Source organism: Pollicipes pollicipes, unplaced genomic scaffold (genome assembly GCF_011947565.3).
Source record: "Pollicipes pollicipes isolate AB1234 unplaced genomic scaffold, Ppol_2.1 Scaffold_1600;HRSCAF=1878_pilon_pilon_pilon, whole genome shotgun sequence".
Lineage (NCBI taxonomy): Eukaryota > Metazoa > Arthropoda > Thecostraca > Pollicipedomorpha > Pollicipedidae > Pollicipes > Pollicipes pollicipes.
The window spans coordinates 10,617,989-10,635,564 of NW_023595962.1; the positions used below are offsets into that span (position 1 = coordinate 10,617,989).

At 62.8% G+C, this 17,576-nt stretch overlaps 1 protein-coding gene across 1 annotated transcript in view; it reads left to right on the forward strand.

Moving 5' to 3' along the window:
* Positions 1–17,576, forward strand: part of LOC119093703 (WD repeat and FYVE domain-containing protein 3-like) — a 64,400-nt gene that overhangs the window by 36,957 nt on the left and 9,867 nt on the right. The window contains 20 exon segments of the mRNA XM_037216706.1: positions 340–519; positions 1,144–1,244; positions 1,788–1,908; positions 2,232–2,294; positions 2,412–2,415; positions 2,827–3,005; positions 3,630–3,754; positions 4,682–4,813; positions 5,321–5,419; positions 6,517–6,652; positions 7,037–7,248; positions 8,125–8,257; positions 10,225–10,378; positions 11,017–11,154; positions 12,382–12,478; positions 12,901–13,163; positions 13,944–14,067; positions 15,103–15,226; positions 16,280–16,397; positions 17,364–17,473. Of these exon segments, the coding sequence (XP_037072601.1) occupies positions 340–519; positions 1,144–1,244; positions 1,788–1,908; positions 2,232–2,294; positions 2,412–2,415; positions 2,827–3,005; positions 3,630–3,754; positions 4,682–4,813; positions 5,321–5,419; positions 6,517–6,652; positions 7,037–7,248; positions 8,125–8,257; positions 10,225–10,378; positions 11,017–11,154; positions 12,382–12,478; positions 12,901–13,163; positions 13,944–14,067; positions 15,103–15,226; positions 16,280–16,397; positions 17,364–17,473 (2,613 nt within the window).

Sequence of the window (17,576 nt, forward strand, 5' to 3'; positions counted from 1 at the left end):
GCATTCTGCTGAGGGGGGGGGGGGGTTGGATGTTAAAGGAGACGGGGAACGCAAGCACGAAATGAAGCTATTGCGGGCGGTCTGCAACATGTGAGACGGGGAGCGTGTGGAATTGAGGCAAGTCTCTTTTCATGTGGGTTTAGCTTGTTGGACCAGGGTTCAGCGGTTGCCAAAATGTCTGATGTGGCTTATGTACGAAGCGTGCAGCACCAGCATGAAATGTGCCCCCGAATTACACTTCGGTCGACGTGCCGTGCCGTCCCGCGCGCGTCACACGACAGTGTGGTGGGTGCGTCGGCGGGCGCGTGGTGACGCGCGCTGGCCGCCGGGCGCCGACAGAAGCTGCAGCGCGTGACGGGCGGCCTGACGCGGCTGGCGCAGCGCACGCGCTCGCGGCGCGACGACTCGGTGCGCGCGCGCCACTCGACGCTGACGGCCGGCGAGGCCGACCTCTGTACGCTGCAGCATATCGGCCTCGTCCGCGACACGGTGGCCACGCAGTTCCGCCAGCTGAAACAGGTGCGTCGCGCCGCGCCGCGTCGGTCCGTGTCGGCTCGTGCCCTGGTGGACGCTGCGGGAGGAGGGTGAGGGAGGAGGTGCGCCGTGTGGGTGGTAGGTGAGCAGGTGTTGGGGGTATGATACTGGGGTGGACGATGCACTGGAAGGTAAGACCGTGGTAAGCGACTTCTGGGTTAAAGTTGTCGGCTGAGTGACTCCTTGTGGGGTGATTACCGTGTGGCGACGTCAACTGGCGGCTTGAACTGGACGTGTCCTCGAAGCGAAAGGAGCGGAAAATGCAGACGTGGGCGTGAAGTCACTGTATTTGTTAGTTTGCCTCCCCGGATTACCCCGACCCCACTCGTACATTGACAGAATGGTCTCTTGCAGTGGCAGACGGTCTCGTGCAATGACAGAATGGTCTCGTGCAGTGGCCGGAGGTCTCGTGCAATGACAGAATGGTCTCGTGCAGTGGCAGACGGCCTCATGCAATGACAGAATGGTCTCGTGCAGTGGCAGACGGCCTCATGCAATGACAGAATGATCTCGTGCAGTGGCCGGAGGTCTCGTGCAGCGCCGAAGCACGGCCAGTGCCCTATGCAGCTAACACGCGCGGACTGACGGGACGTGCTGCGCTGTCTACAGAGCCAGAAGTACATGGACGACTTCCTGATGGACGAGTGGCAGCGGATGGAGATGGAGCTGACGAGAGAGCGCGGCCTCTGGGGCCCTGACGTGGGCAGCAGGTGAGAGGCGCCGCCGCCGCCACCGGCTCCAGCTCCGGCTGGAGCCGGTGGCGGCGGTCGGAGCTGGAGCTGACACGGAGCCCGCCGCTCGGCTCGCTCTAGTGTACTCCCGTGCGTCCGATGCGCGCTGGCCTCTGGCGGCCGGGCAGACGGCTGCCCCCGTTACAGTTGACACTGCTCTGTGTGATTCGCCTCTGCGCCTGAGGACGCCCGCTCTGACCGCTCCGATTGTCGGCCCGCTCCGGGGTGCTCTCGTGCGGGGTGTGTCTGGTGCGGCTGGCCTTTGGCGCCCGGCAGACGGCTGCCCCCGTCACAGTTGGCCCTCTGCTCTGAGTGACCCGCCTCTGCGCCGGAGGACGCCCGCTCTGACCGCTCCGACTGTCGGCCCGATCCGGGGTGCTCTCGTGCGGGGCGCGTCCGATGCGGCTGGCCTTTGGCGGCCGGGCAGACTCCGGGCCCGGTCACAGCTGTCGCTGTGCTCTGAGTGACCCGCCTCTGCGCCGGAGGACGCCCGCTCTGACCGCTCCGATCCTCCCGCGACAGCCTCAGCAAGTGGCAACTGGACAACACGGAGGGGCCGTGCCGCATGCGCAAGCGCACGAGCCTGGACGTGACGTTCTACCAGCGCTACCCGTACCGGCCCGACCTGGAGCTGGTGGTACACGTGAGTGGTCTGACGCGCGGCCGGCGGCGGCCGGGCCGACCCCACCGATAGATGGCAGCACCTGTGGCGCGTCGGCGTGGTACAAATGAGCCGTGGATCTCGTCAAAGACGGGCAGCTGCGCTTGTGGAGTAGCTGGAGGAGGCTGGTGGCATGGAGGGGCGTGGACACCCTCGTGTGTTGATTCTGTGCGTGTTGTTCTTGCTGTGCCGTCCTTTCGTCTCTCGGCGGGCAGCTCTCAACTTCCGCAAGCCCTTCGGTGGCCGGGTGCCCGGCGTGGACGCCCGCGTTGACAGTCGTCTCCCCGCTCCCCCCGCGCCGGCAGCGCGCCACCAAGTACAAGGTGGCGCGGTCGCGGGACGCGCGCGCCTGGGCCCAGCTGCCGCCGCGGCGCGCGCTGCTGGGCGGCGCCGAGGCCGGCCGGCCGGCGGCGGCGCCCGACCCGCTGGCGCTGACCGATGATGAGCCGGCAGACTGCGCCGACATCGGCGAGAAACTCCGACAGGCTGGTGAGAGCGCGCCCGCGCGTGGCGGTGAGAGGGCGTCCGCCGCGTGGTGGTGAGAGTGCGAGCGCACCCGGCGGTGAGAGCGGACTTGGTCGTGGCTGGTGAGGAGGAGGGAGGGGGGGGGGGGAGAGACCGTGGATGCGCGATGGTTGAGCGTTAGGTGGCCCGCATGGCGGGAGGCGTGGGCCATTGTTGTGGCGTAGCGAAAGGACATGACAAAAACTGGCAGAGGAGCCTTTCGCTTATGGATGTTTATGCGCTGTATCTGGAAAGTGGTTGGTGAGCGCACCACCCACGCGCGCCCAAATGAGTCTTAGTGCCGTAACGCACCTCCATCAGCCTACCATGTGTCCGTGACGTGCCGTGACGGCTGGGAGCCGCCGGGCGTGACGGGAGTGACGTGATGGCCGCCAGGCATCCGCGGCAGCCTGCGGCGGCGGCGCATGACCTCCGACACGGACGAGGACTCGGAATCGCTCGACCTGACGGAGGCGGCGGCCGAGGCGGCGGCCGCCGACCGGCCGGCCGCCCAGCTGGCCGACACGAGCCCCGACAACCAGACCCTGCTGAGGCTGCTCGAGAGCGGAGAGAAGGTGACGGCGCACGGACGCCGGGGAGTGCGCAGCACCGGGGCTCGGCCGGTGCCGGGGCCGCCGGCCGAGGCGCAAGGGGGGAGGGTAGGATGTGAATGTAGACTTCACAAGGGTAGGGTGTGAAGGCCTCGGCACGTGGGTTGGGAGCACGCGGTCTGAGCTCGGGCGGCGCGGGGAGCACAGGCCGGGACAAACGATGGGAGTGTGCGGTTTGCGTTCGGGCGGCAAGCCGGCTTGTGTGATAGGGCAGCCCCAGGACATCGAGCACCGATGGGACGGCTTTAAGCTCAGTCGGGTCTGGGATATGTCACGCATCTAACATCTCAGGCAGTTGTCATCAGCAGACACGCAGCTGTCAGTCTGTCATCTGTCAGCTGTCGGTCGGGGGCTATGCATGCCGCTGACATGGTTACTGTTGACGAATGTGGCGCGTGTGGCGATATAGGGAGGATTCCCTAGCCGTAGAAGCATGTCTCTCTATGCCTCGTTTTGCCAGATATGGCACATGTGTCAGTGGGAATGTCTTTGTACGGGTCTGACTCATACCGTCGTGTCGCCAGATATGGCACATGTACCAGTGGGAATGTCTTTGTACGGGTCTGACTCATACCGCCGTGTTGCCAGATATCGCACATGTACCGATGCGCGCGGATCCAGGGTCTGGACACGGTGGAGGGCCTGCTGCTGTTCGGACGCGACCACGTGTACGTGGTGGACGGCTTCACCATGCTCAAGACCAGGGAGATACGGTGAGAGGCGCCGCGCGGCGCTCGCCGTCCGGCGCTGGGGCGACGGTGGTCGAGACTGCGGTCAGTCATTAGTCGTATTCTCATTAATCCTTTTCACTAGTCCTTATCTATCACCTGTCCTATCGCTAGTCACTAGTCCATCTCTCATCTAGTTCTTTGTCTGGATCTAGTATTCCTCAGTCGAGAGCTTATTTCTAGGTCCGTAGTCCCTATCGAGTATTTCCCCCACTGCTTGTTTGTACATATTGGCAGTTGTTTCACACAGTGCATGTGTGTACACGATTCACGCGATCAGACTGCGGCGCTTAGTTTGTGAGCCTGCTGTCACGTGACCCGACGGCGAGCCAGCCGCGGAGCAGCCCGGCACCCGGCTGTGGTACTCAGCACACCCCGGCAGCCGGCCTCCGGTCCCGGCGTTGGCGCCAGCTCCCCGCTCATCTGATTGTGTGTGGGTGTGACATGAGCGGGTGTGACCTGACCTGAGCGGGTGTGGCCTGAGTGGTGCCGGTGTGGTCTGAGCGGGTTTGACCTGAGCAAGTGTGACCTGACCTGAGTGGGTGTGGCCTGAGTGGTGCCGGTGTGGTCTGAGCGGGTTTGACCTGAGCAGTGTGACCTGACCTGAGTGGGTGTGGCCTGAGTGGTGCCGGTGTGGTCTGAGCGGGTTTGACCTGAGCAAGTGTGACCTGACCTGAGTGGGTGTGGCCTGAGCAGATATGACCTGAGTGGGGCGGGTGTGACCTGCGTGTGTGACCTGAGCATGTGTGACCCAAGGGGTGTGACCTGGGCAGGTGTGACCCGACCTGAGTGGGTATGGCCTGAGCGGGGCTGGTGTGACCTGAGCGGGTGTGACCTGACCTGAGTGGATGTGGCCTGAGCGGTGCCAGTGTGACCCGGGAGGGTGTGACCCGCGCCGCCGGCCTCCCGCAGCGACATCAGTAACCTGCCGGCCAACATGCACGAGCCGATCGTGCCGTGCCAGCCCACCGGCCGGCTGGTGAAGGACGTCCGCTCCGTGTCCAAGGTGGCCTACGACGACATCCGCGAGGTGCTCAAACGCAGGTCAGTGGCTCTCAAACTTCAGCAGCCACTGGTGGGCGGCCTGAAGCAGCTGTCGGTGGTTTTAAAATAACGTGGACGCCGGTGACAGTGATGTGGACCGTGAGACCGCACCAACGAACGCCGTGCCTGGTAACTGCGCCGAAGCGTTGCCGCGCCCCGCCCGTGCGGGTAGCAGAGGGCGTGGCCTTGTTTGTGCGGGTGTCGTGGCTGCTGTCCCTGCCGATGCCTGAACGCGAGCTGTACCGGGCTAGTGTGAGCACCACGCGGTGGGCTGAACCTCGCACCGTATATCGTTGCCGCCCTCAGGCGAACGCGGGCTGCACCGAATACCGTTGCCGCTCTCAGGCGAACGCGAGCTATTCCCGGCTAGCCTGAGCACCACGCGGCGGGTTGTACTCCTGTACCGAGTACGGCCGCCGCTATCAGGCGAACGCGAGCTGTACCCGGCTAGCGTGAGCACCATACAGTGCGTTGCACCCCTGTACCGTGTACCACCGCCGCTCTCAGGTACCTGCTGCAGCCGATAGCCGTGGAGTTCTTCTCGGCCGATGGGCGCAACTACCTGCTGGCTTTCCCCATCAAGACCAGGAATAAGATCTACCAGAGGTGAGCACGCGCGCCCGCGCCCCGGCCGGCTGGAGCGGCGAAGGCCGGACTCGCAGGCTGGTATTGTCGACTTGCCCGTCGAATTTTCTCTCAACATCGGCATCTGGGAGCCAGTTGTGCATTTGTGCAAGATTGTGTTGCTTCATTGGCCCATGATTTCGTACTCGGTTCACGGTTAGCCATTATCACTTGCATGAAGCTTATGGGGTGTCTGATAATCCAGCCATAGCTAACAACACCATAAAGCATGCTTTCGTTTCAAAGAGTATGCCTCCAGTTCAGTGATCGCGTGTAAGCGACAGCAACAGATAGGCCGCCGCTGTCCCTCTTCGGGCTGGGAGTCCTCTTTGGGGTCTACCTTTGCCGAATGCAATGCCGGTAGTGCCCTGCTGTGCGTAGCGTTGTTACACGCTGCGGTCGCGTCTATCTGTTCTAAACTGACCGTCTCATCTCCACAACATGGATGGTGTAACTGACCTGACCTGACCTGATCTGACCAGACACGGGTGTGTCTAGTATGGTGTCCGGGACCTGACCTGACTCGCGTGCGCCTCAGGATGATGTCCGTGCCCTGACCTGACCTGACCCGCGTGCGTCTCAGGATTGACCTGACCTCACCCGCGTGCATCACAGGATGATGTTCGTGACCTGACCTTACCCGCGTGCGTCGCAGGATGATGTCCGTGCCCTGACCTGACGCGCGTCCGTCTCAGTATGATGCCCGTGACCTGACCTGACCTGACCTGACCTGATCCGCGTGCGTCTCAGTATGGTGCCCGCGACCTGACGTGACCTGACCCGCGTTCGCCTCAGTATGATGCCCGTGCCCTGACCTGACCTGACGCGCGTGCGTCTCAGGTTGATGTCCGTGTGCTGACCTGACCTGACCCGCGTGCGTCTCAGGATGATTTCCGTGGCCTGACCTGACCTGACCTGGCCCGCGTGCGTCTCAGGAGGATTCCGTGACCTGACCTGATCTGACCTGACCCGCGTCCGTCTCGGTATGATGTCCGTGGCCTGACCTGACCTGACCCGCGTGCGTCTCAGGATGATGTCCGTGGCCTGATCTGACCTGACCTGACCCGCGCGCGCCGCAGGATGATGTCCGTGGCCACGTCGATGGCTGACACGCAGGAGAGCGTGGCCGGCCAAAAGACGTCGGCGAACGTCGACCAGAGCGGCAGCTTACTCAGCTCGCTGATGGGCGACACCAGCGTCACGCAGCGCTGGGTGGTGAGCACGCAGCCGCGAGCACGCCGCTGGCACCCGCCGCCCTGTGTAGGCGCTGTGGTTTGTTTGCTTCGGTGGACGGCGTCTGGCAGAGGTCGGTCCGGCGGCGTACAACAGCGGTAGATGGGTCAGGGTATGCGCTGTGTTGCGCCGTAGGCCTCAGCTCATCACAATAGTCGGGATTGCGTTGTGCGCTGCCATGTGAGTGAGCCGACAAACAATGTGAGCCGTGAAAGAGCGGCATTGTGGCGTAGCATGTGTTGGGATGCCCGCTGGTGGCCCGTGTGTCCTGGCGACCCGGGCGTGACACCGGCCGGCCGCGATGTAGCGGGCCCGGCGGGCGCCGCCTCGGCCGACGGCTGACGGAGCCCCGGCCCGTGTCCACAGCGAGGCGAGATGTCCAACTTCCAGTACCTGATGCACCTCAACTCGCTGGCCGGCCGCTCCTACAACGACCTGATGCAGTACCCGGTGTTCCCGTGGGTCCTGGCCGACTACACGTCCGAGCGGCTGGACCTGGCCGACGCGGCCACCTTCCGCGACCTGACCCGACCCATGGGCGCGCAGACGCCCCGCCGCCAGCACCAGTTCGAGAAGAGGTGCGTGCTGAGGGGAGGGGGTGGCTCTACCAGTCCGACGAGAGGTGGGCGTCGGCCGGGTGTGCGAGCTGGTCCACCGTTGCGGGAAGAGGTGCGTGTCTGTGTGCCCCAGCCACTCCGCTCGCTCGAGAGGAGGTGCGTGTGTAGATGCCCGCCAGCTCCACCAGTCCGGGAAGAGGTGCGCGTGGCGGCGTGCGCTCAGGTTAGGGTTGCCACTGGCCAAGACTGGTAGGCGTCTCTCTCTCGCTCTCTTTCGCTCTCTCGCTGGCTCTCGCGCTCTCTCGCTCTCTCTCTCGTGACCAGGTTAGCCGCCCACGCGCGCTATACAGCACACACTGAGGAGATGTGTGGGCGGTGGCGGCGCCGAAGGCGGGCGGCCCGGCCGCGCGGCTCCGGGCGAGCTGGGCTCGGTCTGACGTACCCGCACGCGCCGCCCACACCCTGTCCTGGTGCCGGCCATGTCTGTCCTGGTCACTGCAGTTTGTTACAGTTCGGACTGTTGGGCCACGCCTCGTAGAAGAGGAGGTATCAGTATAGTGTTCTCATAGGCGATAGGTGGGCTGCCTTACACGCGTGTCTTGTAGAAGCGATGATGTCAGGTGCCAATATGTGGATATTGCACAGCTGTCAGTTGTGTGCCGAGGTGGGTCACCGCGACGGACAGGGCAGCGTGGTAAAAGGCATTGACACGCAATGTCCCGAAGTGAGCTCCATAGCCGATATAAGAAAGCTAGCAAATAATGCATTACGTGTCACCAGTGACTTGTTTCTCCTCACATGTTGCTCTAGCCCGCCCGGCCATCCGATTGGTGACCTACTGACCGGCGTCGTCCCTGATTGGCCTGCGGTGTTGTGACGCGTGCGGTGATTGGCCAGGTACCGGGAGTGGGACGACCCGACGGGCGAGACGCCGCCCTACCACTACGGCACCCACTACTCGTCAGCCATGATCGTCTGCAGCTACCTGGTGCGGCTGGAGCCGTTCAGCACCCACTTCCTCCGACTGCAGGTGAGACGGGGCTGTCGACCGGTGTTCCGTCAGGCTGTCGACCAGTCCCAGTCGAGCTGTCGACCGGTCCCCGCCGAGCTGTCGGCCGGTGTTCCGTCGAGCTGTCGGGCGATGTTCCGTCGAGCTGTCGGGCGGTGTTCCGCCGAGCTGTCGGCTGGTGTTCTGCCGAGCTGTCGGCCGGTCCCCCGCCGAGCTGTCGGCCGGTCCCCCGCCGAGCAGTCGGCCGGTCCCCCGCCGAGCTGTCGGCCGGTCCCCCGCCGAGCTGTCGGCTGGTCCCCCGCTGAGCTGTCGGCCGGCGCCGTGCCGACAGTTCGGCTGGTGTGGCCCCGAGGACGAAAGTTCGCGTGACCTTGGCCGTAACCCATCAGTAAGCGTCCACGAAGGCATCGTGTGAGGCTGGCTAGAAGCATATGAGCTGAACTGTTTGTAAAAAGCTCAAGCGTGCCGGCTTAAGGCGAAGCACCTTTACAAGATGCCATACCACGGCGCACTTAAAAGGGGTGTTCCACGTATATGTGGGGTCTTTAAGTGAAATAGCCATTTTGAAGACTTTTCGGTGCTGTTTACAATTCTGCTCTTCTTAAGACCTAAGTCCCGCTAGTTTCTGACCTGCACGCCCGTGGAAATGGAGTTTTATTTGGGGGGGGGGGGGGTAATTTTAAGCCACCTCGGCATTCATGACGTCCTTATAACGTCATTCAAATTCTTTAATTCCATAAGCCATGCGGCAATCAGGGCCAAGAAAAATATTACTGTTTAGGCGTTCTTATCTGGCGTTCGTGAGCACAATTTACAGATATGACGGTTATTAATTGGCTCTCAATCAATCCTGTGCAAGACACGATGACATTTAGGAGCATATTTGCTCAACAGAACTGTGCTGTCTGGAGCACTCTTTTCCACTTAAAAGCATACTAATTATAATAAGGGAGCTTGCTTCATCACATCTGATGCTTACTTCATTATCTCCAAATGTGAAACCTTCCATTTAACGTGCGTAATAGGCAGCTGTCCGCGGCTGTTCGGGACTTTGCGTGTACGTCCTGCGCACGTACGTGTGTGTACCTGGTTGTCCGCTGTTCAACGTACGGCGTCCACGGGCGAACACGGCCTCACTGCCAGGCTGTACGCAGTGAGGCCGTGTTCGCCAGTGCGCCGGTGATCTCTAAGTGGCCTTGTGTGTGAACTCCCAGATGGTGATTGGGCCGGAGCGTCCGTGCCGGGCAGGCGGGCGCGCCGCCGGCGGTGTCCGGCGGCCTGGCCACGCCTGACCCGGCCGAGCCCTGCGTCTCTGCACAGCGCGGTCACGTGGCCACACTCTGAGCTTGCTGGGTCATGAACCTTGCCACCCCCTAGGGCGGGAGCTCGCTGAGCCACAAACCTCGTCACGCTCCCTGGGCGGCGGCTCGCTGACCCGCAAACCCCGCCACGCTCCCAGGGTGGGAGCTCGCTTAGCCACAAACCCCGCCTTGCCCCCAGAGCGGGACCTCGCTGAGTTACGAACCCCGTTTCTCCCCAAGGCGGGAGCTCGCTGAGCCGCAAACCCCGTTTCTCCCCAAGGCGGGAGCTCGCTGAGCCACAAACCGCGCCTTGCCCCCAGGGCGGGAGCTCGCTGACCCGCAAACCCCGTCACGCCCCCAGGGCGGGAGCTCGCTGAGTTACAAACCCGGCCTTGCCCCCAGAGCGGGACCTCGCTGAGTTACAAACCCCGTTTCTCCCCAGAGTGGGAGCTCGCTGACCCGCAAACCCCGTCACGCCCCCAGGGCGGGAGCTCGCTGAGTTACAAACCCCGCCTTGCCCCCAGAGCGGGACCTCGCTGAGTTACAAACCCCGTTTCTCCCCAGGGTGGGAGCTCGCTGACCCGCAAACCCCGTCACGCCCCCAGGGCGGGAGCTCGCTGACCCACAAACCCCGTCACGCCCCCAGGGCGGGAGCTCGCTGAGTTACAAACCCCGCCTTGCCCCTAGGGCGGGCACTTCGACCTGGCGGACCGGATGTTCCACAGCGTGGAGGACGCCTGGCTCTCTGCCTCCAAGCACAACATGGCCGACGTGCGGGAGCTCATACCGGAGTTCTTCTACCTGCCAGAGTTCGTCGGCAACGCCAACGGCTTCGACTTGGGTAGGGGCTGCCGGCGGGCCGCCCTGCGGTGGGCGGAGTCTGAAGGGAGACGCTCCGCGTGTGTGTGTGTGTGGACGGGGGGGGGGGGGGGGCGGCGGTGGTGTGCCAGTTTGATGGTGTGTTTGTGCGCTCGATACTTCTACTGGAGTTACTCATTTTTCTGCTATGCCGGCGTTTGGCAGGGCTATGCTGGTGCACGCTGTTTCAGCCGCATTTGGTCCCAGGGAAAAGCTCTCTAACAACTGTGTTATATTGGAAATCGAGGGTTAGTTGTGACATAAAGACGAGTTGGTTGGCCCTCAGTCTCCAATGCACAATAACCTCTCCACTGTGGACTTTTTAATTAGAAAATAGATGGGTAATATCGCCGTCATGCCTCAACCAGATCTCATTATCTTGTGCTCGGTTCTTTCGGTATTCTGTGTGCGGTATGCACAAGTCCCCTGGTGGGGCGCAGAATCATCGGCTTCGTTTTCAGCGCTTTAACACGTGCTCTCATAGTCTCTGTAGCCGCTGGCCGGCTGACTCGGTGTTGCCTGTTGATGGCCGAGAACGCGCCGCTCGGTGCCCGCCGGTCCGCCCTGGCTCGTCAGCCGGACGAGGCCACGTCACAGAGCTGGCGCCGTCCTGGTCCCCAGGTCACAAGCAGAACGGCACCGCCCTGGACGACGTGGTGCTGCCGCCCTGGGCCAAGGGCGACCCGCGCGAGTTCATCCGCGTGCACCGCGAGGCGCTGGAGTGTCCGTACGTCTCGTCCCACCTGCACCATTGGATCGGTACGTCACGTGTGGTCCCACCTGCACCGCTGGGTCGGTACGTCACGTGTGGTTCCATCCGCACCACCAGATCGGTACGTCACGTGTGGTCCCACCTGCACCACCAAATCGGTACGTCACGTGTGGTTCCATCCGCACCACCAGATCGGTACGTCACGTGTGGTCCCACCTGCACCACTGGATTGGTACGTCACGTGTGGTCCCACCTGCACCACCGGGTCGGTACGTTGTGACGCGGCCACCAGCTCATCGCGGCACGAGGGAAGGGAACGGCCGGGGGACGAGTCTGCTCTGATCCCTGCTTGGATAACATGTCAGGGGTGGTGGGTGTGAGGTCGGAAAGGAGGCGGACTTCTGGATAGTAACACAGTATTCTGGCGCCGCTGTGACGCTGTGTGGTACAGTAGTAGGTGAAGGGCTTTTGGTTCATGCCATTATTTCAGCATAAGGTGGATAGTGTAAGTTGTTAGCATCGACCGACACCGAGCTGACGATGATGACACCGAGCTGACGATGATCACAACACCAAGCTGACGATGATCACAACACCGAGCTGACAATGATGACGACACCGAGCTGACGATGATCACAATGGCGAGCTGACAATGACCACAACACCGAGCTGACGATGATCACAACACCGAGCTGACAATGACCACAACACCGAGCTGACGATGATGACGACACCCAGGCGACGATGATCACAACACCGAGCTGACGATGATCACAACACCAAGCTGACGATGATCACAACACCGAGCTGACAATGATGACGACACCGAGCTGACGATGATCACAATGGCGAGCTGACAATGACCACAACACCGAGCTGACGATGATCACAACACCGAGCTGACAATGACCACAACACCGAGCTGACGATGATGACGACACCCAGGCGACGATGATCACAACACGGAGCTGACGATGATCACAACACCGAGCTGACGATGATCACGAAGAGATTACGGCATCGTGACCAACAGTTAACTTGATCTCGCTTAATTAATTTGCTTTTACTGGCCCGCAAAGTGCGTCCCTGCAGTTTTCCGGGTGTATTCCACCAGGTAATTTTTGCGAGTCGTGTCCGTGTCTTGAATCGGGGCTCGTTGTCGGAGTCCCGATTCTCGGTGAGTCCTGTGCAGCCGTGGCCTGTTCGGCGCGGTTGAGACACGCCCTCCGTCCTCGGTCACCATCATCGGGACGTCGGGTCTGGGCGTGTTGCAGACCTGATCTTCGGCTACAAGCAGCAGGGTCCAGGGGCCGTGGAGGCCTGCAACGTCTTCCACTACCTCTTCTACGAGGGCAACGTCGACATCTTCAGGTGCGGCTCACTGTTACCCCGCCATCGGCCAGCTAGTGGTTTTCGACGCATGGCTGTAGCTGCTGCTCAGGTGGTGAGCCGGCATGGGTGGCTCGTGAAGTTTGTTGGCAGGGTGATTTTCGCTTTTATCAATGAAATGGCTGTGATGTGTTCATGGAAGGCTCATGTTCACTGTGACTGCGGGTAAGAAACGAGTGGCGCGTAACAACCAGTTGTGTGTCTCCCCGATTATCATCGGATTTATTGTGTTACGCAATGGTTTTCTTCCGCCTGGAACAGACCGTCTCTGCTGCCGGACTTCCCACTCCGAGCTGGCCTCTGTGTACGTGGGGGCCGGCTGATGCCGCCGGCGCCTCCGAAACACGGCCCGGCCCCGCCTGGCAGCTTGACCTGACACGTGCGCGCCCGCCCCTCGCCAACAGCATCGAGGACCCGCTCAAGAAGAACGCAACGGTGGGCTTCATCAACAACTTCGGCCAAATCCCGAAGCAGCTGTTCCGGAAGCCGCACCCGCAGCGGCGGCTGGCCGGCGGCGGCGGCGCCGTGCTGCACCCGGCGCGGCTCACCAGCCGCCTGCTGGAGGGCGCCTGGCAGCAGGGCCTGGGCGGCGGCGGCGCCGGCGCCGGCGAGCGCCTCTTCTTCCACGGCCTGGACAGTCTGCGGCCCAGCATGCAGCCCGTCAAAGGTGGGCCCGCGCGCGCGCTGGGGCGGGTGGTGTGGGGGGGGGGGGGGGCAGGGTACGGCTTGGAATGGTGAAGTGAGATGAGATGAGATGAGATAACATAAGATGCGGTGAGATGGGCTGCGGTGAGACAAGGTGAAGTGGTGTGGGGTGAGATGAGATGAAACGAGGTGTGGATAGGTGAGGTGAGCTGGTATGAGAAGCGGCGAGGTGAGATGGGGCGAGTTAAGATTAGATGATCTGATGGGATGAGGCGTGGGGAGAGGGGCATGGGCGGTGGAGCGCTCGGTGCAGCTGTACCCAGCCTGGACTGTGCTTAGCCCGAATACGGTCAGCCGAAGCTGGGGGCGCTTTAATCTGTGTGGTGATGAGGAGCACACAGATATTGGGGTAATGGGTTTAGCTGTTTGTTCACCAAATCCGTTACACCCATGCGATATTTGAACCCATATGGTCCGTGGGACCCATGCGGTCGGAGACACCCATGTGGTTAGTGGCATTACTCTTAAATTTCATGTGACCCTGGGCATCCATGACACACCTGTAGCCGTGACACCCGTGTGACCGATGACATGTGTGACACGTGTGCACCACCGGCCGCTCAGGCCGTGACACCGCCCGTGACACTCATGTGGCCGATGACACGTGTGCACGACCGGCCACTCGGGCCGTGACACCGCCCGTGACACCGCTGTGACCTGTGTCACGGGTGCACCACCGGCCACTCGGGCCGTGTCACCTCCCGCGACCGGTGTACCTACACGCGCGCCTCTCCGCCGCCAGAGCTGAAGGGCCCGATCGGCCACATCGTGGCCACCGACCGCTCGGTGCTGGCCGTCGAGCAGAACAAGTACATCGTGCCCGGCGCCAGCTCGCGCTACGTGGCCTGGGGCTTCGCCGACCACAGGTCAGGCTGGGCAGGGTCAGACTGCGGACCGCCGGCCGCCGCCGGTCACAGCCCGTCGTCACTGACGAGAGGCGGCTGGGGTTCAGGCGCGGCGGCTGGGCGGCAGGGTTTTGCTGGCGCCGCTTGTGTTTGGTCCGTGCTTGTTGTTCAGCATCGAGTTATATATATGGGTGTGGGCGTGCGTGCGTGTGTGCGTTGATTCCCCCATCGCTGCTGGCTGACGACGTTGCTGAGGGCAGCGGCTGCCGGTGTTAAATGCGCAATCCCCTCGTATCATGACATGGGCGGCCAGCGGTGGGGTGGCCTGTTAGCGCCAGCGGTGAGGTGTCCTGTTAGCACCAGCGGAGAGGTGTCCTGTTAGCGCCAGCGGCGAGGTGTCCTGTTAGCGCCAGCGGTGAGGTGTCCTGTTAGCGGCCAGCGGTGGGGTGTCCTGTTGGCGCCGGTCGTGGAGTGTCCTGTTGGCGGGCGACGGTGGGGTACCGGAGCCAGCAGTCCGGTCGGGCGCCGCCGCAGCTCGGCTGGCGGCACCGCCGCGGCTCCGCTGGCGGGCGCCGCCGCGAGACCGGCGGCCGCAGCCAGCGTCGTCGCCCGACAGCCTGTTCGCCATGCGATGTCGTTCCCCGCCCTGCTTTGAGACTGAGCGGCGGCGGTTTTAACACATCGCACAGCAGCCGGCGGGATGTCTTCACCCAGCTCTGGTGCCCAGCCACCGCTGGTTCTGCACATCCCGATAACGCTTCGTCGTGCCTTCGGAGGAGGCCAGAATGTGCGGTGAAGACTTGCGGAAGCGAAACTGGCTACCGAACCGAGCTGTGTCTTCACAGTGCCAGGCAATCGGTTCCGCTCAAGCGGAACTGTCCTGGCCTGTCAAGATCTCTCACGTGTCCGGCCTCGCCGCTTGCCGGGAGCCTGATCGCGTCATGCTTGTCATCGTCTGCCGGCTGCCCGCCTCTGTCGCGGCCATGTCCCGCCGTCGCTCGTCTGGCGGCTCTGTGCCGGCCGCTGACGGTCGGTCTCCGTGTGTGTGTGTGGCAGTGTGCGGGTGGGCAGCTACGAGACGGACCGGGCGTCGCTGGTGGCCGAGCTGGTGTACAGCGGCGAGGTGCTCTGCTGCCTGGCGCCGCGTCACAAGCTGATCGTCACCGGCGGCACCAGCACGGTACGGGCCCCGGCCCCGGCCCCGGCCCCGGCCCCGGCCCAGGCCCAGGCCCAGGCCCAGGCCCCGGCCCCGGACCAGGCCCTGGACCAGGCCTCGGCCCCGGCCCCGGCCCCGGCCCCGGCCCCGGCCCCGGCCCCGGCCCCGGCCCCGGCCCCGGCCCCGGCCCCGGCCCAGGCATGGCCGGTACACAGCGGTCACACTCACAGAGGCATCAGGGTCCACACAGGGGTCACATCCACACAGACGTCAGGGTCCACACAGGGGTCACATCCACACGGACGTCAGGGTCCACACAGGGGTCACATCCACATAAACGTCAGGGTGCACACAGGGGTCACATCCACACAGACGTCAGGGTCCACACAGGGGTCACATCCACATAAACGTCAGGGTGCACACAGGGGTCACATCCACACAGACGTCAGGGTGCACACAGGGGTCACATCCACACAGACGTCAGGTCCACACAGGGGTCACATCCACATAAACGTCAGGGTGCACACAGGGGTCACATCCACACAGACGTCAGGGTCCACACAGGGGTCACATCCACATAGACGTCAGGGTGCACACAGGGGTCACATCCACACAGACGTCAGGGTCCACACAGGGGTCACATCCACACAGGGGTCTCATCCACACACACGTTAGCGCTTGCGCGGGCACCTCGAGAGCTACACAAACGTACGGCTGCGCAGCCGGTTACTGGGACGTTTGCACGCCATTTCTGATAGCATGCTAGCTCGCCTTTGTAGCAGGGCACGATCATGCCTCTGTGTGGTTGCTGAGCTCGTCTCTCGATCAGATTTTGTGATGCTTGTAGGTACTTTTGAGTCATAGTGGACTATTTTGTAATGGTCGACCGGTGCACAGATCCCTTTCTCGGCTCGAAGATGAACTTCGTGTTACAATTGTTTCGTATTTCAGTTAATTTCGTGTTCGTGAAGGTAAATTTCGTGTTTTGTGTTGCCCGGATACGGCTTCGGAGCACACGTAAAGTCTGGCCGCCTACCGGCCGCTGCCACAACCTCAAGCTGCGTCCTCGTCCGCCAGGTGGTGGTGGTGTACGAGTACGGCAAGCGGCGGCTGCGCGTCAAGGCGCGCCTCTGTGGCCACACAGAGGCGGTGCTCTCGCTGGCGGCCAGCACCGCCTACTCGCTCATAGTGTCCGGTGAGTGTGGCGCCACAGAGCGACAACAGCACAGCAGCCGGGGGGGGGGGGGGGGGGGGGGCGTCCTGGCCGTCGGCCTGCTGGAAGTCGTGTGCAGCGCTGTCACGTACAGATGTGGCTCCCAGTCTTCGCTGATGATTGGATACTGTGCGTATGGATGGGTCATCTGAAACCTGACTGGCAGCTCCTGTATTGTCTGGTGCTTGTTGAATTTGTCAGGTTGTATTCATTGGCGACGGCTCCGTACCTCTCTGACGTACCCATGTCAGTGGTGACGGTTCTGCACGCCTCTGACGGACCCATGCCAGTGGTAACGGCTCTGTATCCCTCTGAGGGGCCCATGTCAGTGGTGACGGCTCCGTACCCCTCTGACGTACCCATGTCAGTGGTGACGGCGCTGTACCCCTCTGACGGACCCATGTCAGTGGTGACGGCTCTTTACCCCTCTGACGGACCCATGTCAGTGGTGACGGCTCTGTACCCCTCTGACGGACCCATGTCAGTGGTGACGGCGCTGTACCCCTCTGACGGACCCATGTCAGTGGTGACGGCTCTGTACCCCTCTGACGGACCCATGTCAGTGGTGACGGCTCCGTACCCCTCTGACGGACCCACGTCAGTGGTGACGGCTCCGTACCCCTCTGACGGACCCACGTCAGTGGTGACGGCTCTGTACCCCTCTGACGTACCCATGTCAGTGGTGACGGCTCCGTACCCCTCTGACGGACCCATGTCAGTGGTGACGGCTCTTTACCCCTCTGACGTACCCATGTCAGTGGTGACGGCTCCGCACCCCTCTGACGTACCCATGTCAGTGGTGACGGCTCCGTACCCCTCTGACGGACCCATGTCAGTGGTGACGGCTCTGTACCCCTCTGACGTACCCATGTCAGTGGTGACGGCTCTGCACGCCTCTGACGGACCCATGTCAGTGGTGACGGCTCCGTACCCCGGTGTGCCCGCCAGGCTCTCGGGACGGCACCTGTATCGTCTGGGACCTGTTCCGCCTCACCTACGTCCGCCAGCTGCGGGGACACGCCGCCCCAGTGGCCGCCGTCGCTATCAATGACGTGACGGTGAGGAGGCGCCGCCGGCGGCGCGCACGGGCCGGCCGTGCCGCGGAGTCGCGTGATTGCCCCCGTTCGTTCTGATCACTGCGCTGATCTGGCACGCCTCCAC